We start from the raw sequence: 18,618 nt of genomic DNA on the forward strand, positions 1-18,618 counted from the left end.
CTTTTCTGCTAGACCAATGTTTCTTAAGATCACAGGGAACACAGGAGTGTCTTTGCACAGTGCCTAGCACAGTATTTGGCACAAAATATATGTTCAATAAAACTCTGTTGAATGAATGAAATGATCATTGTATTCCTGATGTTAGCAAGTATAATCCAGTTCAAGTTTGGAAACAGAAATGCAAAACAGAATCTATCTAATAAATCTGGTCTTCATTCGTTTAATCAGACTTTCTCCTTTGGCCATAATCATTCACCCAACAACTATTCGCCGATGGGGTCAATGTGGAGTGCTCGATTAGTGCTGCTGCTTTCAAGTAGATTTTTTTTAGAAAAGATGACCACTGATTTGAAACTAGCAAGATTTAAAAAGTATTTTTAAAAATGCAACAGGAAAAAGCTTGCTTCATTTCATAGGAAAAGATTTCTCCTTTATGTCATTTTAAAAGGGAGATGAGGATTTTGTTTCATTAGATGCTGCATGTTTGGGAGCTGGACAGGCCACTGTTACCCCTGCATATACACAGATGCCATCCTTCTTCTGCCAGTTCTAACGTGCAACTTGAAAGTAAAAACATCAGGTTCTCTTTATTTATAACAGGTAACAGCTGAAGCCCAGTCATCGAGTATACAATAAAAAACAAGGGCAGTTACATCCGTAACAAAAGGACAGCCAGCATGTTTTCTTCCATAGCACTGCATTTCTGGTTTGTCTCTATGGTTGGTCCTTATGGTCTGGTACATTTTTCCCCCAGGAATTTCCTTTTCAATGGGAAGATGGTCTTCAGGGCAAAAAATGTTTATCAGACTCTAGTTCCAGGAGTACATATTTTATTCACTTATAAATACATACCCCCCCATGCTATCTTGTTCCAACCTTCCTTGCATTCCTATTGACATCAGTCATTTATTATAACTCTCCCCCAACATTTATTATAAATCCCCTCCCCAAGTTGTATTTACAGTTAAGAAGAATTTGTACATGGCACAAATCAACTCAGCTGTTAGTGCACAGAAGTCGCATAATCCTCTGAAATGCTGAAATACTTTTCTCCAGCTTTTGGGAAATAATTATATGTTAATTTAAACGTACACAGAGAACATTTCTTAGACAAACATAACTCCTGAGGTTCATCTGGCAAGACAATCTGCTTTGTATTTCTTAGCACAATAAAATGTATCTTTGGAAACGGAGAAGAACCAAAAGTATTTAAAACAAAAACAGAAAACCACACATAAAAATCACACAACAGATTGACTGAATACATTGAAGTTCTGTCAAAACAAAATTTTCAGTGAGGCTTTTCATTTCAAACAGGCCAGGAAAAAAATAATCCTAAAAGGCATATTTTATACACGTGGCTCTTCGTCCTCCTAAGTGTTGCGTTCTCACTTGAAGTTTCTAAACAATGTTTAGAAAAAGAATTATTTATTACAAGAGGGATTACCTGTTTCAGTCAATTTATTGTGAGAGGTTATCAACAACTGCTTTGAATTCTCAAATGTCAAACGTTGGAAGGCAGAAATAGACTTTGCAATTAAACATGTGGCACAATTATTTCCTTAAGTATCATGTATTTCCCCTATAACATTTTTTTTAAATTATCCCTTTAAAAAGCTCATGGAACTTGTTAAATATTGACTGTTTCTCTACTTCTCTTTCAAATCTTTCCTCGTATCTTCATCAAGCTTCTGCTTAGTCTTTGATAACATTTGCCTTGACTTGCTGCTCAAGAATTTTCCTCAGCCCCCTTAGAAAGGCTGACATAGTTCACTCCAAATCCTTCAGTGCCAAAGAAAGCTTGACGGATGTCTCACACGTGGCGGGTAGGGAATGACAGCAGGAAGGTAGTCTTAAGAAATTACCAACATGAAATGCTCAAAGAGGCCAGAAGAACAGTCACCAGGATAAGAAGAAACCTGCTCAATTCCTCCCGTAGTCTTTTCTTTGAGCCATTTAAACATGGAGCTATTTTGTTTTTTAACTTCATGTATAGTTTCTAGAGTTCACTGAGAGCTCAAAACAAGAGAATACCTACAGAAACTGTATTTTTTTTTAATAATATCTAACTTCTTACATCAATTTTCTACTAGAGAAATGGTACTTTTAGAACCGGATTTTGGCTTATGGTCTCCTTTACTACACTTTGCTTTCTAGAAATGTTATTTCATATCTATAAATGAAAAAAGCAGGAAGTTATACTAAAACAACTAAAATATCAATAGAAATGCTAGCTTTAAATTCTGACTTGAATACTTTGGCCTAAATTATAACAGAGCTCACATTGGGGACCACCTACGAGCAAGTAGAGGAGTCCTATGTGTCCTTCCTTAAAAACCACTACACATTTGTAGTACAGTGATCTGAATTCCTTTGTCACCATTACAGAACTTTAATTTCATGTACTTCATTTGATATAACCAAACATTCTGTGTACTTCATAGAATCATCTTTGAAAAGGCGCATGAGCCATGTTTTAGAGAATTACGTTTTTTAAAAAAGGTACTCTAAAAGAGAAAGTCATATTTATTTTACTTTATTTTTATTTAAATTTTTTTTTTTTTTTTGGCTGTGCCACACGTCTTGTGTGATCTTAGTTCCCTGACCAGGGAGCGAACCTGCACCCTTGGCAGTGAAAGCGTGGAGTCCCAGCCACTGGACCACCAGGTAAGTCCCAAGAAAGTCAGATTTATGAATAAAATTTCCTTTGCTTAACTTCTTTCAAACCATCATTTAATGCATTTTGCAATATAATTTTTGTTTCATCTTTGAAAGTAACTTGCACACTTAATACTTTTTTTTTATCTTCTTCAGGCGACTTTCTTTTCTCTACGAAAACCTAATTAAGGACGTTGCACCAATTTACTCTTACTTCCTTCCTGTTCACTGAGTTTAAAATGGGTATAGGCAAGAATGCCAAATAGTGTACATAACATGCCAAGACCCTGATTAATGGACAATGGATCCTTAAATAAAACATACCCTCCAAATAAAGTAATGCAGAACTTGAAGTGTCCAAACATGTTATAGCTGAGGTTTTTGGATAAGGATAAAAAAGAACAAGCTAGATGTTATATTCTCACACACACACGCCCACACACACCCACCCACGAAGCAAAGGCTTCCTGTGCCTGGAGAGAAGTGCACGAAACGCAGACTAAACAGCGGCCCCACCCCTGCCCCCATCGCCCCCCCTCCCACCCCGTCTAAAGAACGGGAACTTCAGTGAAGTGCTGGCTTGATCCTAGCTTCTTCAGGTAGGTTTTAGCAATTAATCAGTGACAGGAGACTGCCTCAACTCTCCCTGTTGACCTCTCCGAAGAAGAGAAAAGGGGCTGCAGTACAAGGGTGGGGAAGGGATTCAGAACAAGGTACAGAGAAGGTCTTTTTTTTTTTTTTTTTTTAAAGATTTATTTATTGATTGATTGCTACATTGGGTCTTCGTTTCCGTGCGAGGGCTTTCTCTAGTTGCGGCAAGTGGCGGCCACTCTTCATCGCGGTGCGCGGGCCTCTCACTATCGCGGCCTCTCTTGTTGCGGAGCACAGGCTCCAGACGCGCATGCTCAGTAATTGTGGCTCACGGGCCTTGTTGCTCCGCGGCATGCTGTATCCTCCCAGACCAGGGCTCGAACCCGTGTCCCCTGCATTAGCAGGCAGATTCTCAACCACTGCGCCACCAGGGAAGCCCCAGAGAAGGTCTTTTGTCGAGCAATTTGTGATGCTGTTTCATGGCGCCATTTCTAAACTTCCCTTGGCAAATAAGGTGAGACGTGAAAGGCGCCAGATGGCTGACGCAAGGTCAACACAGCCAGTGTGCTTAAGTTTAGGAGGGAATCGGGGACAGGGGATGGAACACCACTGAGCACCAATACATGCCAGGCACTACGCCAGGTGCATATATAACACCATTTTATTTAAGCATCACGTTTCCCTTCACTGTGGTATCACTCCTCCCACCTACAACTGTAGAGGCTTGAGGATTTTAAGTAACTTAGATCGCAGAGTTAGTAAGTGTCAGAGCCAGAGGCCAAACATAGATGGGTCTATTTAACTCCAAAGTCCATGTTTGAGATGAGTAGACTGCCAGTAACTTGCTGCTGGATTAGCGTGTTTCCAAACCACTGTTCATTTAAAAGACAAACTAAAGACACACAAATGGTTCCTTTATAAATTATTCTCTTCCCGTATTTTAAATAGTTTTTTATATATGGATTAGTACTTTATTATTTTTCAGATGTCTGGTATGTACCCATCTACTCTTCCTAAAAACAATACTAGAAAGAGCGACCACTCTGTGCCTCAGCATCACTGTGAGGATTAACTAAGCTAATGTACGCGAGGCTTCGAGCACCCAGTAAGCACCCTATGGGTCAGCTATCAACAGCAGTACTTAGGCATAATAAACATCTGCCAGGTGCTGGACACATTCTCTCAAGCACTCACCCAACTTTGTAGGTACCACAACCCCCGTTTCATAAGTGATGAGAGTGAGACCCGAGATCTCCCACAACTCACGCAGGCCCACAGGCAGCGGCGGGCCGGGCTGGCACACCTGGACCTGTCCGACCTCAAAGCCCAGGCTCCCTCCTCTGTTCTGAGCCCAACTAAGCAGCTTAGAAGTTGCTTCCGAGCAGGAGAGCAGGGGCTGAGTCACCAGGGTACCTGTGCTGGCCTGACCCAATAGGGGTAATTTTCCTGCGGGATGGAGGACCTTCCCAAGGAGGTTAATTATAACCGTAATAAACCAGGCTTCGTTCTCAATTATGAGCTATCTTCAAGTGAACCGGCTCCCACACTTCAGCATTTCCTTACTCCTCAGCCTCGCTTTGAAGTGGTCATGATCTGTTAAAAATATTTATACGAGAGGAAAGGCAAATTTAAAGAAATTCTTCAGGGCTTCCCTGGTGGCGCAGTGGTTGAGAATCTGCCTGCTAATGCAGGGGACACAGGTTCGAGCCCTGGTCTGGGAAGATCCCACATGCCGCGGAGCAACTGGGCCCGTGAGCCACAACTACTGAGCCTGTGCGTCTGGAGCCTGTGCTCCGCAACAAGAGAGGCCGCGATAGTGAGAGGCCGGCGTACTGCGATGAAGAACGGCCCCCGCTCACCGCAACTAGAGAAAGCCCTCGCACAGAAACGAAGACCCAACACAGCCAAAAATAAATAAATAAATAAATAAAAATTAAAAAAAAAGAAATTCTTCAATGAATCCTTTTGTAAATTAGAAAAATAAAACAAAACGAAACGGGAGCAATCTATACCCGACATCTCCAATTCCTCTAATTCTCCACTCTGCCCCGCTTAGCTTCCACCTGGACATGCTGAGTTCTCGTCAAGATCGCCAGTGCCCTCCACCGCACCACACCCCTTCCTCCATGCATTTTCAGCCTTCCTCGAGCTTGACCTGTCAGCGGCCTTGGACACAGCGGACTCCCCTTCCTCCTCACTTGGTTTCTACACCCTGTCCTCCTTCCTTCCACCTTGATTGCTCCTTCTCTGCCCCTTCCGCCTGGCTCCTGTCATCTCTCCAAACTCTAAACACCGAGGTGACCCAGGACTCGGGCTGTGGGTGCCTCTTTTTCTTTCACTTGTTTCCTTGGTAATCTCAGCCAGGCTCACTGCTTCAAACCACATCTACACACTACTGACTCTCTCCGGAATACCTCCAGCCGAGACCTCGACCTTGAACTCGGACTCGTTTTACCCAAAACTGAGCACTTGGTCTTCCTCCCCACCCCCAAACCTCCTGGGGGCTGTCCTATTTCAGTCCATGGCAACTCCACCCTGCCGGGTGCTCAGGCCCAAACCGGGTGGCAACCTTCTTTCCTCTCTCATTCTCCACATCCAGTCTGCCAATAAAACCTGCTGGCTCTACTTGAAAATATATCCAGAACCCAATCACTTCTCACTATGTCCACTGCAACTGTCCTGGTACCAAACCACCATGGTTTCCTGATGGCTTCCCTTCTTCTCTTGCCGCTTTCAGTACAGTGGTTCCCAACCAGCGGTGATTTTGTCACCTGGGCAAGGTCTGGACACATGTTCGGTTTTCATAATTGGGGAAAGGGATGCTACTGGCATCTAGTGGGCAGAGGCCAGAGATGCTGCTAAACATCCTCCAGTGGACAGGACAGGCCTGTCCACTGGACCAAAAAGGCCAACAGCACTGGAGTTGAAAAGCGCCCCCGGTCTGTTCTCAACACAGTAGCCCAGAAGGATCCTATTAGAACAGACATAAAATCATGGCATTTCTCTGCTCAAAACTCCAACGCCGTCCTCTCTCACTTGGTGTAGGAGTCCTCGTGTGAAAGTTCTGCTCAGTCAGGCCCCCTGTTACTCTTCAGGGACAAAGAACCCACCCTTTGTTCTTCCTGCTCCAGCCACACAGGTTTCTTGTTCCTTCCAGCCTCTCACCTGCTGTTCCCTCTGCCTGGAATGCTACCCATCCTGCTCTGCACAGAGCAACCTCACTTCCTTCAGGTCTTTACTCAAAAGTACCCGTCTTGCTGAGGCCTTCCCAACTACCCTCCGTAAAACTGCAACCCTGCCCCCAACATGTCACATCCCCTTTCCTGCTTAACCTTTTTCTCCTTATCACTTAACACAATCTAGCCCGGTATATGCCCATTTCTTATTTTTCTTGTATATAGCCTGTCTTCCTCCCCAGAATTTAAGATTTTTGTCTCTTTGGTTCATTACTATATCTCCAGTGCCTGACAGACAGTAGATATTCAGTGTGTGAATATTTATTAAGTCAAAGAACAGTTTATAGCGGGCATTCAATAAGTATTTGTTGAATGAATGAATGGATGTTCTTAATCAGGGCACATACTTGGATGCCTTGATTTGGCAGCATGGTGCATAAATCCTGGGGCTAGACCACCTGGGCTCAAATCTGGACACCACACTTCTCAGCTGGGTAACTCCAAGTGAGTTATTCAACCTCTCTGTGCCTCTATTTCCTCTTCTGTAGAATAAAATGATAGAATTTATCTCTTTGAGCTGCTGTAAAAACTAAATGCTTAATATACACAAGATGTTTGGAACAGTGCCTGACACAAAATAAACAATTATTAAGTGTTGTTTATTTTTTAATTTTTAAAAAATATTTATTTATTTATTTGGTTGTAGCGGCACCTTATTTGCGGCACGTGGGCTTCTTAGTTGTGGCATGCAAACTCTTAGTTGCGGCATGTGGGACCTAGTTCCTGGACCAAGGATTGAACCCGGGCCCCCTGCATCGGGAGCACAGAGTCATAACCACTGCGCCACCAGGGAAGTCCCCAAGTGTTGGTTTTAAAAAAAAATTATTATTATTATTATTATCACTGTTATCACTGTTATCATTATTATTATTATCACTATTTACTGATAGTTGGCAAATACGCTGCTTTTTTACTTTGTTGACATCTTGGTGTTCACTCATTAAAAGCAAAATGTTAAAAATGGGCAGTTGAGTTTGATTCAGACATTCAAGTCATGACTCCACTTCTTGATTTGAAGTAATATTGAGAAAAGCAGGCACACCCATAGCCAGATAAGTACAAAAACAAGCTCAAAAGTCAGAGTAACTGGTCTGAAATTATTTTCTGTTATTTTGATTAACCACACCTTTACCTTATTATTATCGAACTATCGATAACTGAAAAGTGATGGAAAACATAAGTATCCACCCCATTATTCACTCAACAAATATTTATTTAACCCTACTATGCACAAGGAATGATGCTCTATGTTAATTCTGATAAGGGAAAAGGTCACTTATTCCTTAAGAAAATTCAAAAGCATTTATCATGCAGAAAGCTAACCCATTTCCCCAGTTCATAGTTCTTTAAATTTCCACAGACTCTAGTAAGAGACTAAAAATAACTCACTCTACTCAATTCAGGCATGCAATAGAAAGTGTGAGACTCAAATAAGGAAATCAATGTGACAGAGTTTTGGAGGATATAAAAGACTACGCATTTGTAAGTTGTTAGGAAAAGGATACGTGACTGGTGAAGTGTTCCCAATGATCCAATAAATCGATAAGTTCACCATGAAAGCTATTACTCCAGAGAGCAGGACCATCAGCTACAAATAAACCAGAAGAATCATTAATGCAAAGCAGCTGCAATCATTGCAATCATCAAGTGAAAATACACTTCATCAGGCACTTCTATCAACCATTAAAAACAAGATTTTTAAAAAGAGAGAATCAAGTTGGGAGACAGCAAGAACTGAGGGTTAAAGAGCCGAATGAGTAGTATTCACAAATGTAATTTTGTCTACAAAATGCAATGGAAAATTCTCCAACAATATCCTGCCTCTGCATGTAAATCTCCAGATTCATTTTTCTCATCTATCCAAAGAAAAATTATTTTGTAATAATTTCTTACTATAAAAGTAATACATATTCATTACAGAAAAACCAGACAATAAAGATGAGCAAGAAGAATATAAAGAATTCTTTTTTTCCTTCTAGTTGTATTGAGATATAATTGACATACAGCACTGTGTAAGTTGAAGGTGTGCAGCATCATGATTTAATTTACACACATTATGAAATGATTATCACAGCAAGTTTAGAGAATATCCATCATCTCACGTGCATACAAAATTAAATAATAGAAAAAGAAATAGAAAAAAAGGTTCTTTCCTTGTGAAGAGAACTCATAAGGAATTCTTTAAATCCCAACCACTCACCACTATTAATACGTTGGTATATATCCTTCCAGATCTTTTTTCCACTGAATTGTTCATATTTATTCTTATTTAAATTCAGTCAGTAGGCATTCATTAGGTATCTACAAAACTAGGCCAGGCCTTGTAAGGAACACAATGGGTTCCTGCCCTCAAAGATCTTAGAAACCGCTTGAGGACATGATAAAAATCTTGATAATCATAGCTTATACTTATATAGTACTTATTATGCACCAAGAATTGTTCTAAATATTTTACATATATTAACTCATTTAATCATTGCAAACAGCCATGAGGGAGTAAAATATCTTCCCTTTTTACAGACAAGAAAACAGAGCACAGAGAGGTAAAGCAACTTGCCTAAGACACACAGCCAGTAAGCAGAAGGGCCAAGGTATTGGAGTCCCTGCTCCTAACCTGCTCTGCTCTGCTACCTCTTAACCACATGAAAGAGAGAGTGCAATACAAGATGAACAGCTCAGGCAAGAAAAGAAAATGAGTCCTGAGCTCTACCTCATTAATAGGCAAACAGACGATAGGTTCTGTAGGACTCTCTAGACAGGAGATGTCCTTCTGGGCTGCGATAGCAAGAAAAGTCTTTGGATTTCAAATGCATGTTTTGATTAGAGAAAGAAATAACGGGGGCAGGAAACAGTATGGGTCAAAGCATGGAGGCGTGAAAGCCCAGGTGTGTGCATGGGATGGTGCGTAAACCGACTCGGCTGAGATGGGGGACCAAAGCGGCTGTACCACTGTAGACACACACAACATTCTGTCCAAACGTATCCCACAATTTCATTTTAAAAGTTATAAAACCATTTTCTATTTCTGAAATAAGAGAATCTAGAGAAAATATTAGTTATAATCTGAATGAGGAAGACGTTTAAATTCCAAAGAAAATGTCATATTTGAAGATTCTTTCTGTCCCATGTGGGTTTTCTCAGTTTTTAAATCAGTGCAGTCAGAAGACGACCAGGGGAATTGGATTTGCAGCCTATTTAGGTAGAAATAGTTAACACCTTATTTGTTTTACAACAGTGAGTTCCATTAAATCTTCAACTAAGAGAAACTTGCTCCTTCAAGATTTTAAAAACTGTTTCTAGAAATGTGTCCTTGTTCATTTTATTGAGCTCACAGGATGTCACATGCCAATTTCCTGATGACCTGGCACATCATTAAAGACACAATGACATGCTCTACTTTGAGGCAATGATGCCCTCTAGGGACAAGAAGGAATGCAGGTGACTTTCCCTTATTCAATGGCCTCAGACTGCTGTGCTCTTGTTTCTTTGACCTTTTTTATGGCCTTTCTGCTGAGGTCCTCGTTTTCACATCTGTCAGAGGGCCAGTCACATAAAGCCTCTCCCCTTCTAGTCTAAGGTGCTCAAGCTGCAGTGGTTGATAGGCAAGATGACCAAGATGGGTAACTTTTGTAAAAGCAAGAGGAGATATTACCTGAGAGATGGTCCAGTGATTTCCACCGTGGGAAAAAAGCGCAAACGCTAAAGTATATGAATTCGAAACAACTACCCATCTGCTCACAGGCAGCCTCGCAGGGTGGTTAAGAACGTGGACTTTGGATCTGGAATGCATGGATTCAAAGTCTGGCTCTGCTGTGGACCTTGAGTCAGTTACTTAACGCTTTGTCTCTCAGTTTCCTCATCAGTAAACACCTAATAAAGTTGTTATGAGGACCAAATAAGTTAATATTTGCAAAGAGCTTAGAATAGTGCCTGGAGCAGAGTAAGGGCGATGCAATTTGGATAAATCAACACCACCAGCAAAAAAGACGTTCCCATTGATTGTGTTAAAAGTATGGGAAGCAGAAGTTCCTTTCCTAAATAGGGGGATTATACTTTCTAACTTTATTAAAAAAATGTCCCCAAAGTACAGGTCCCTTTGATCTGGCAATTCCACTCTAGGACTCTATCCCATAGAATAAAAAGCAACAGTTCATGAGGACACATGTACAGGATGTTTACTGTAATACTGTTCATAGTGGTTAAGAACTGGAACTATTATACAGGTACTGAAAGAATGATTTGAAGGGATTTGCATGGGACACTGTTAAGTGAGAAAAGCAAGACACAGAAAATCATGTGTAATATGATCCCACTTCTGTAAAAAAACCAATGTGTAATTTATGTGTACATACGTGCATGTGTGCCTGTGTATGTTGTATGTGTTTACATGTGGGTATGCACAGCACGGAGAAAAACATGGAAGAACAAACACTAGAGTGTTAACATGACTTATTTCAAGGGGCAGGGGTGAGGTAATGGGATATTGATGTGTGTATGGGTAGGAGGGCTGAGGAAAAGGAATCCATGATAAAAGCTGCATATATAGGGAATTCCCTGGCAGTCCAGTGGTTAGGACTCCACGCTTCCACTGCAGGGGGCACGGGTTCGATCCCTGGTAGGGGAACTAACATCCCACATGCCATGCGGCACAGCCAAAAAAAACCTCCCAAAAACCCAGCATATATAATACGGTTACATACATATGAAATTAAACATACACACACATGCGTGTGTCTGTGTATATGAAAGAGATCCATGAAATGATCATCACCAAAACGGTAACAGTGTTTATCTTAGTGAGGCAGGATTCAGGGGGATCTTCACTTTATAATTTTATGTATGTTCAAAAATGCATACAATGAGCATGTACTACTTATACTATTACAAGAAAATCAACCAAGTTATATTTTCAGTATTTAAAAAAAAAAAAATGCCCGAAGTATTGGTGGGCAATAGCCTGGCGGGCTCAGCACAGTAACCAGACATCAGAAGACCTGAATTCTAGTCCTGGTTTGGCCACTGACTGGCAATTTAACCCTAAGCAAGTCCTTCAATCTTTCTGTGCCTCAGTTTCTCCATCTAATGAATAATCCTTACCTTGCCTCCCTTAAAGGGTGATTATAAAGACTAAATGTGAGAATGGATCTGAGCTAGTGCTCTGAAAACTAAATATTGCATTAATAATGGAGAAATTATTATTATCTTGTTTCTTAGACACCAAAACAATTAGAACTTACCAAAGCAGAGACTGACCAGGGACCAAATATTCCTCCTTCTGCGAACACTGGCTCAAAGAAGGGCACGGCGACCAGCAACATGGCAGATGACATCGGGGCCTGGTAGTACAGCAGCTGCATCGAGTTTACTTGCAATTCATGCTGTTTGGCTCCTACCCACTGAAAATTAGGAGAGAGAACGAGTTAGGCAGAAAAAAATAGCATCACTCAACAAACAAAAGATGCAACTCTAGCCACAAACGTGGGAATGTGAGGCAGGGCAGGGCGAAGAGGAAATGTCTAATGAGTCTACAAGATTTCAAAGAGCAATAATATATATGTATATCCTTTAAGCTCCCTGGATGAAAGGAGCTTTATAAATTCAATGTCTGATAATCTATTTTCTTCTCAATTATAAAGGAGAAAAAAAATCCTCCCTTCCCTCCTGATGCGAGTAGATGGGGAAAGTCAATGCATACCAGGGCCCACAGGCATCAGCGATCGTGGGAAAATTAGGCAGGAATGGAAATTTCTAAGCAGGCTAATATTTATAAGCAGGATAAGCAGGAATACAGATGCAGTGTCAGACTTCATTTCTTTCTAAAAATGGCCCCCAAAACGAAGACTGGGGGGCAGGGCGGACTCTAATTACAGATTGACAGAAACCTCAGTTATCCCAGGTGGCTGCCAATATGTGTGGCCAGAAAGGTATGTGAGGTCTTTCCATTCACTTCAGAAAACCCAATCGATGGTAGAAGGAACTTTCCTCTTTATGGCTGACGTTTCTGTGGGTAATCCCACACCAATACTCCTCAATAAACTAGATAATCACAAACTTTAAAAGACTATCCTTCTGTAGAACCAACACCCCAAAGCCTCAAATCCCATCAGTTCTCAAAACGCTTCACAAATATAACTGAAAAGGAGGCTTTAGAGAAAGCTTGATCGGACTGTCTGAATAAGATCTGGCAGGAACAGCCAGGCTTTTGAATAACTGCTCCTACATAATCCTTTTTCCTGTAGGTCCGGGTATCCTGTTACATAAACGCTAGGTCTATAGAAATTCACCAAGACAAAAATAGAAGAGCAAGAAATCTGAAGCATATTCCTGTCAGCCTTAATAAGAGTCTGCTGTGAACATGAAGGACAAAGAATTGATTCTTTTGCTTGGGACACCGCAGTAAGCAAAAATGAATGCAGAGGGTATGTGCACAGCCCTGTGTTGCTCCAGCAGCCTCTCTGGGCAGCTGTGTGTCTCTGACACAGGACAGACAGCCTGGAATGGTGGTGACTCTCAGGCCTCCACCTGCCCTCACTGCCGTGCAGCCTGGCTTCTGCCCACCAACCCTCTCATGAAACTGCTCCCCAAAAGGGCACCTTCACCTCTAGTGGCCACACCGAAGGACTGCCCTCGGTCCCGTTCCGGCCGGAGCCCTCTGCAGAACCTGCAGATTTCTCTTGGAAGAACTTGACTTCTGGTTTGCGCTGCTTCCTCACTCACCTGTTCCTTCACTTACTATCTGTAAGGGAGATGTCTGGCTTTCCTCTTTCATCTCCCTGACTGATCTTTTACTATCCACTGACATCTACAGCTCTGACCTCCTTCCTTGAGCATCCTTCAAGTCCCACCTTCAACAGCTTACTGGTCTTCTTCAGTCAGATCACCTGAAGGAGCTTGTTTGAGATTAAGCTGATTACTTCCTTCTCCAAATTAGCTCCTCCTGTGTTGGTCCAATAATTAATGATATAATCTCCTCCAAGAATCAGACTCCTTATTTTCCTCATTCTCACATTCAGTTAGGTTCTACTAATTCTTTCTCCAAAAGGTCTCTAAGTCTGTTTTTCCTTTCCACGTCCAGTACCACTGTCCTTGTTCAGGTCCTTCCTGTCTTCCCCTTAAACCATGGAGCACTTCCTGACTGCTCTGCCTGTCACCCTGTCGTCTCTCTTATTCATCCTTCACTGCCACCAGAGTGAAGTTTCTAAAACACAGGGAATGATCAAGTCACTGCCCATCTGAACTCCTCTCCTGGTACCTGCAGGATAAAGGGCACACTTCCTCAGCATAACACTCAAAACTCTGCCATCTGGTCTCACCCACCCCTCAGCCTTGTCTTTCCACCACGCAACTAGAGTCCGGTCCCACCAAACAAATCAAGTTCTCCAAAAATGCTCTGTACTTTCACACATCATTGCAAAGAAAGACCTCTGCTCTATTTCTTTGCTAAGCGAATTCCTGTGCATTCTTCAATTTAAATTGTTAACCTTCCCATAAAGTCTTACCTCACTACCGCCCTCTTGCAGAACTACCACTTCTTCCCTGGTGTTCCTCAGAACTTGCCTCATACTCTGAGCTATACTACTTGTCATCAGCTGTCTCCATGTGTTTCTGCAATGCTGGATTATAGCTGCCCTTTATCTTTGTATCAAGGTCGAGCATAAAGCAGAAGAAATGTCTGCTGAATGAATGAAGGAGTCAACCATCTTTCTACAACTAAAACTAATAGCTGGTCACTCATCTCTTAATTCCTTTTAATGCCCTAGCAGTATAAGAAGAAATAACTTAGAAATTATACCAGGTTACAATGGGAAAATACAACTTTCCTTAAAATGAATTTTGGGAGGGAATACACCTATTCTGTACCAGTACTTTTACCATTTACTGATAATCAAAAACTCTGCCCATGACTTAGTCTACAATCATTCCTCGGTCAATCTCATTTCAAATATCTACCTGAGAGATACAGAATCCTTTGATTCCACCCAATTTTGAAACTTGTGTGAACAAAAATGGTCATATTGGCGCGGACAGTGAGTGCTCTGAATTGATGTGTAAGGAATACAAGAAATTCTAACGTTCAACAAATAAAATTTCTTGCTATATCTAATAAATAATTAATCCATACTGGGTCAAAAATAAAGTCCATTTAACAAAAAAGAGAAATAGGAATGTTCACTTACTGTATCTAATTAAAAACTTTAAATTTAAACTCACTGAAGTATGCCCAAATGCAATTTTCTTAAAGCACAAACTGAGCTTCCTGATTTCTTTCTGCAGTAAAAGACAGAATATCTTGAGGCCAAGTGACAAGATTGAGAGGGTTCTCCACCCTCTCATGTCACTGCTCTCTTTCATTTAAACTGCTTCTCTGCCACTAAGAAATGTATTCAACCCCAGAATTTTCACATAACGATGTTTCTGAAATGACCAGTACTAGAAAATTTAAGATGCTAAGGCTGTATTATTAAACTCCTAACATTCATAACAAGAATGCCTTAGTTTATAACCAGTGGATGTTTATGAAAAAAGTAAAATTGGTCACACATTTTGGCTCTGATTCCCCATATGCAGGCACTGGAAACCAGAATTTCCAGTCCAAGGTTTTCAGTACAGAGAAAACACTGTTTCACTGTACCCTTCGCCATTCACTATTCTTTTCCCCACTACATAAGAAAGAAACAAAAATACTTGTTGAGATTTCATGGTAATGAAGTAAGTGAATCCACGAACAAATGTCAAATAAATGGCTGTTACAGGCAAGGCACCGCGCCAGTGCAAGAAGTGAAATACCCATTGCTATAAAATATTGATGGAGAAAAATGATTAGAATATACAAGCTGTAACAGCAGCATATCTTCTGAGGCAAAGATTTATAAATCTCAGATTTTCCTTTCCTGTTTAAATTTTTGCACCTGTACTCACTCCTTCACAGTAATGTCATAATTAAAGAGTAAATGGTAAATACAACCAATGGACTCAATCCTCAAGTAAAAAGTCTTACTATTCATTTTGTAAAGACTTCCCAGAAAATAATATACCATCACCCCAAACTCAGACTGTTAAGCATGGGTAATATACACTTACAAACAGGTAGGGAGGTACTTGGTGAGCATCATACACCCAAGTTTCTCTGTCTCCTTTCTTCTCTTCACCTTGAGTCAGACAATTTATGCAATTATGCTTTCTTCCCAACAGTCTATTGTCTCTATACTGTATTGTCTAAACCTTGGGGCACAGCTTCAAAATTTATGAAATCTGCTAAAAAGGGCACATAAAGAAAAAAAAATTACCAACCACTTGATAAAGGGATGTAACTAAAACACCAAGAGCAGCAAACACCGTTCCAAGGAAATTAAACTTCACATCGTAATAAGAATTTAGGATTACACCTACAGTTATAGGAATCTGTAAAGAAAAAGAGGTAAACGTTGTTCAGATTAAATTTATGAGACACAAAATTAGTATTCCTTTCACAGTGTCTTGAAAGGTTAATCATAAAAACATCATTAGGAAACAATGAACCTCTATAAATATTTTTTCCATTTAAAAAAACGGACTGGTAATCCTATTTCTTCAAAATGAAATATGATAATTCTATATTTACGCTCACATTTAATTCTATTTAAAATTCTGGGTAAAATGAGTCGATGCATTGCACTTTACAAGAAAATACCACATTTGTGCACATAGTAGTAAATGGACCCCAAAACCAGTGTCTAAACAATATATAAACATAAACATATAACAAAAGCATTAAGATTTTAAATGCTGTAAGTTATGAAGTGCTAAGATTATTTTAGTCTATCTTATTTAAAGACTCTGAAGCTTCTGCAGTATGTCGCCGAAAACATATCCTGAGACTTAACATTTTACGTTTATCATAAACGTTTTTCAGTTTTTCAGTTTGAGCTTTTGCACTTAATCCCATACAGATTTGCATCAAGCAACACAGCTTTCTTTTCTTACCGATCATAGCATTTAAGGATTTCCATCAAACAGTAGTTATTAAAACTCACACAAGCACACTCTACTGGGCTAAAAGCCCAATAGAGCGCCAAGATGGCTTTTTTTCACCTTCCCCAAATAAGCCTGAAGTTCACTTGCTCACAAAGGACTCGTGTGGATTTCCAGATCACGGGAAAGAGCGTGGCGCAAGGTTAACCATTCAAATTTCCCGGGGAGAAAGACTGTCCAGGAGATGGGTTGTTAGAGGTGCGCCTCGCCCAGCTGAAGCTACTCACCAGCGTGAGCTGTAATTTGGTGGAGAAGGTTTTCTTATAGCAGAAGGTCTGGATGACTATGATCACCGGCGTGGTCATGGCCTTGGCCAGCTGATAGGTGCCTATGGTGTTGTTCTGCAGAGATAAGTTGGTGAAGACCACGAAGCCACAGAAGCTGAGGGCCAGGAGGAGGAGCTTGGAAGGCGGCAGACTTTTGGGGGCAAACATGTCCAGTTTCTGGCAGACGTACAAGCCCAGCCAAGTTACCACGAAGTGCACCAGGGTCAGGCTCATGTTGGGGAAGCCGTAGTGGACATAGATCCATTTGTTGAGGAACACGATGCAGATGGACACCAGTAGGTTGAGCAGGAGCCCGGCGGCGATGCGCCCGCTGCCTCGTACTCTGTCAGCCAGCGCTGCCATGCCCCCCGCGGAGCCGGGGCCCTTCACCCTCGGAAAGGGGCGCCCGGCCTATCTCCAGCTGCCCTTTGCCTCCTCCGCCGCCTCGTCCTCGCAGCCCCCGGCTTTACGGTCCGGCCGGGGAGAGGCATGCAACCTCTGGGTCCCAGGCAAGCAGCAGCCTCAGCGGATCACACACGCTCTGCCACCGCCCATTCAGCCGGCGACTACGCGGCAGCACGTCCCGCGCGCTCCGCCCCCTTCCGCCCGCGGCCACGTGACTCGGGGAGCCCGCACTTCCGCCCTTGAACAGTTCAGGAAGCGGCCTCTACCTGCACAGGCGCGTTGAGCTCTGGGTGCGGAGAGCTGCGTCCTTGGTCCGCTACCTCCTGGGTTACCTAAACCTGGCTGCGCCAATCTGGGACCCTTTTCTTGTTTGGTATTTTCTGTGTCTGTTGAGTCGACTTGCTAGGTATTGTTGGTGCTGAGCAAATTTAGCCCTCGCCAAACAGGGGAAAGCATTACTTCTTTTTTTTTTTTTTTTTTTTTTAATGAGGATCTTGAATCAGATGCGTATGTTTTGATTGATTGATTGATTGATTGATTTTGGCTGTGTTGCGTCTTCGTTTCTGTGCGAGGGCTTTCTCCAGTTGTGGCAAGCGGGGGCCACTCTTCATCGCGATGCGCGGGCCTCTCTCGTTGCGGAGCACAGGCTCCAAACGCGCAGGCTCAGCAGTTGTGGCTCACGGGCCCAGCCGCTCCGCGGCATGTGGGATCTTCCCAGGCCAGGGCTCGAACCCGTGTCCCCTGCATTAGCAGGCAGACTCTCAACCACTGCGCCACCAGGGAAGCCCAAGCATTACTTCTTGAAACCATATTTTTAGACATTTTATTTTAAAAATCCAAACATACAGAAGAGTAGACAGTATGATGAACCCTCATATACTCATCATGGTTAGTAAACTATTCAGATTTTTTTTTTTGAATCAATGTTTGGTTTTTCATCGTCCTAGAAAAGTGTCCATTTTACTTAGATGTTCTAATATACTTGGTCAGAGTTGTATATGGTATTCTACCATATTCTCAATTTATTTCATCTGTTGTTACATCACTTTATTCTAAACATTATGCATTTGAGTGAAACTTCTGGGTTAAAGGGTAGATGGTTGTTTATAATAGAATATTTGAAAAGGCCAATAAAATAGACAGTTATCCACAAGAATAGAAATAGTCAAAACTTTCCCCAAAGATTGTACCATTTTACATTCCCCAGCAATGTGTCCCAGTCACAGTTGCTCCACATCCTCCCAAACATTTGGTTGTTAGTCTTTGATTTTAGCCATTCTGATGGATGTATAGTGGTATCTCATGGTTTTAATTTGCATTCACCATTGACTTGAGCACTTTTCACAGGCACATGGTTAGGTATGTCTTCCTTTAAGAATCATCTGTTGTACTATTTTGTCCACTCTTTAAATTTTTTTTGGCCTTTTTATTATTGAGTTGTAAGAGTTCTT

At 41.6% G+C, this 18,618-nt stretch overlaps 1 protein-coding gene across 3 annotated transcripts; it reads right to left on the reverse strand.

Annotated features, from left to right (window-relative positions):
- Positions 1-559: 559 nt before the first annotated feature.
- On the reverse strand, positions 560-17,345 carry SLC35E3 (solute carrier family 35 member E3). Of its 3 annotated transcripts, XM_057557349.1 has the most exons (6): positions 16,724-17,345; positions 15,777-15,887; positions 11,723-11,881; positions 7,991-8,073; positions 2,983-3,030; positions 561-1,401 (listed from the first exon to the last, which is right to left on the reverse strand). In XM_057557349.1, exons 1-6 carry the CDS (start codon positions 17,123-17,125, stop codon positions 1,389-1,391), a joined length of 816 nt encoding a protein of 271 aa, XP_057413332.1. In that variant the 5' UTR covers positions 17,126-17,345; the 3' UTR covers positions 561-1,388. The 3 variants fall into 3 exon arrangements, with proteins under 3 accessions (XP_028017860.2, XP_057413332.1, XP_007198639.3); XM_007198577.3 differs by having other exon boundaries at positions 562-3,030; XM_028162059.2 differs by lacking the exon at positions 15,777-15,887 and having other exon boundaries at positions 560-3,030.
- Between the last annotated feature and the right edge of the window lie 1,273 nt (positions 17,346-18,618).

The sequence above is a fragment of the Balaenoptera acutorostrata genome, chromosome 11, assembly GCF_949987535.1.
Source record: "Balaenoptera acutorostrata chromosome 11, mBalAcu1.1, whole genome shotgun sequence".
In the NCBI taxonomy this organism is placed as follows: Eukaryota; Metazoa; Chordata; class Mammalia; order Artiodactyla; family Balaenopteridae; genus Balaenoptera; species Balaenoptera acutorostrata.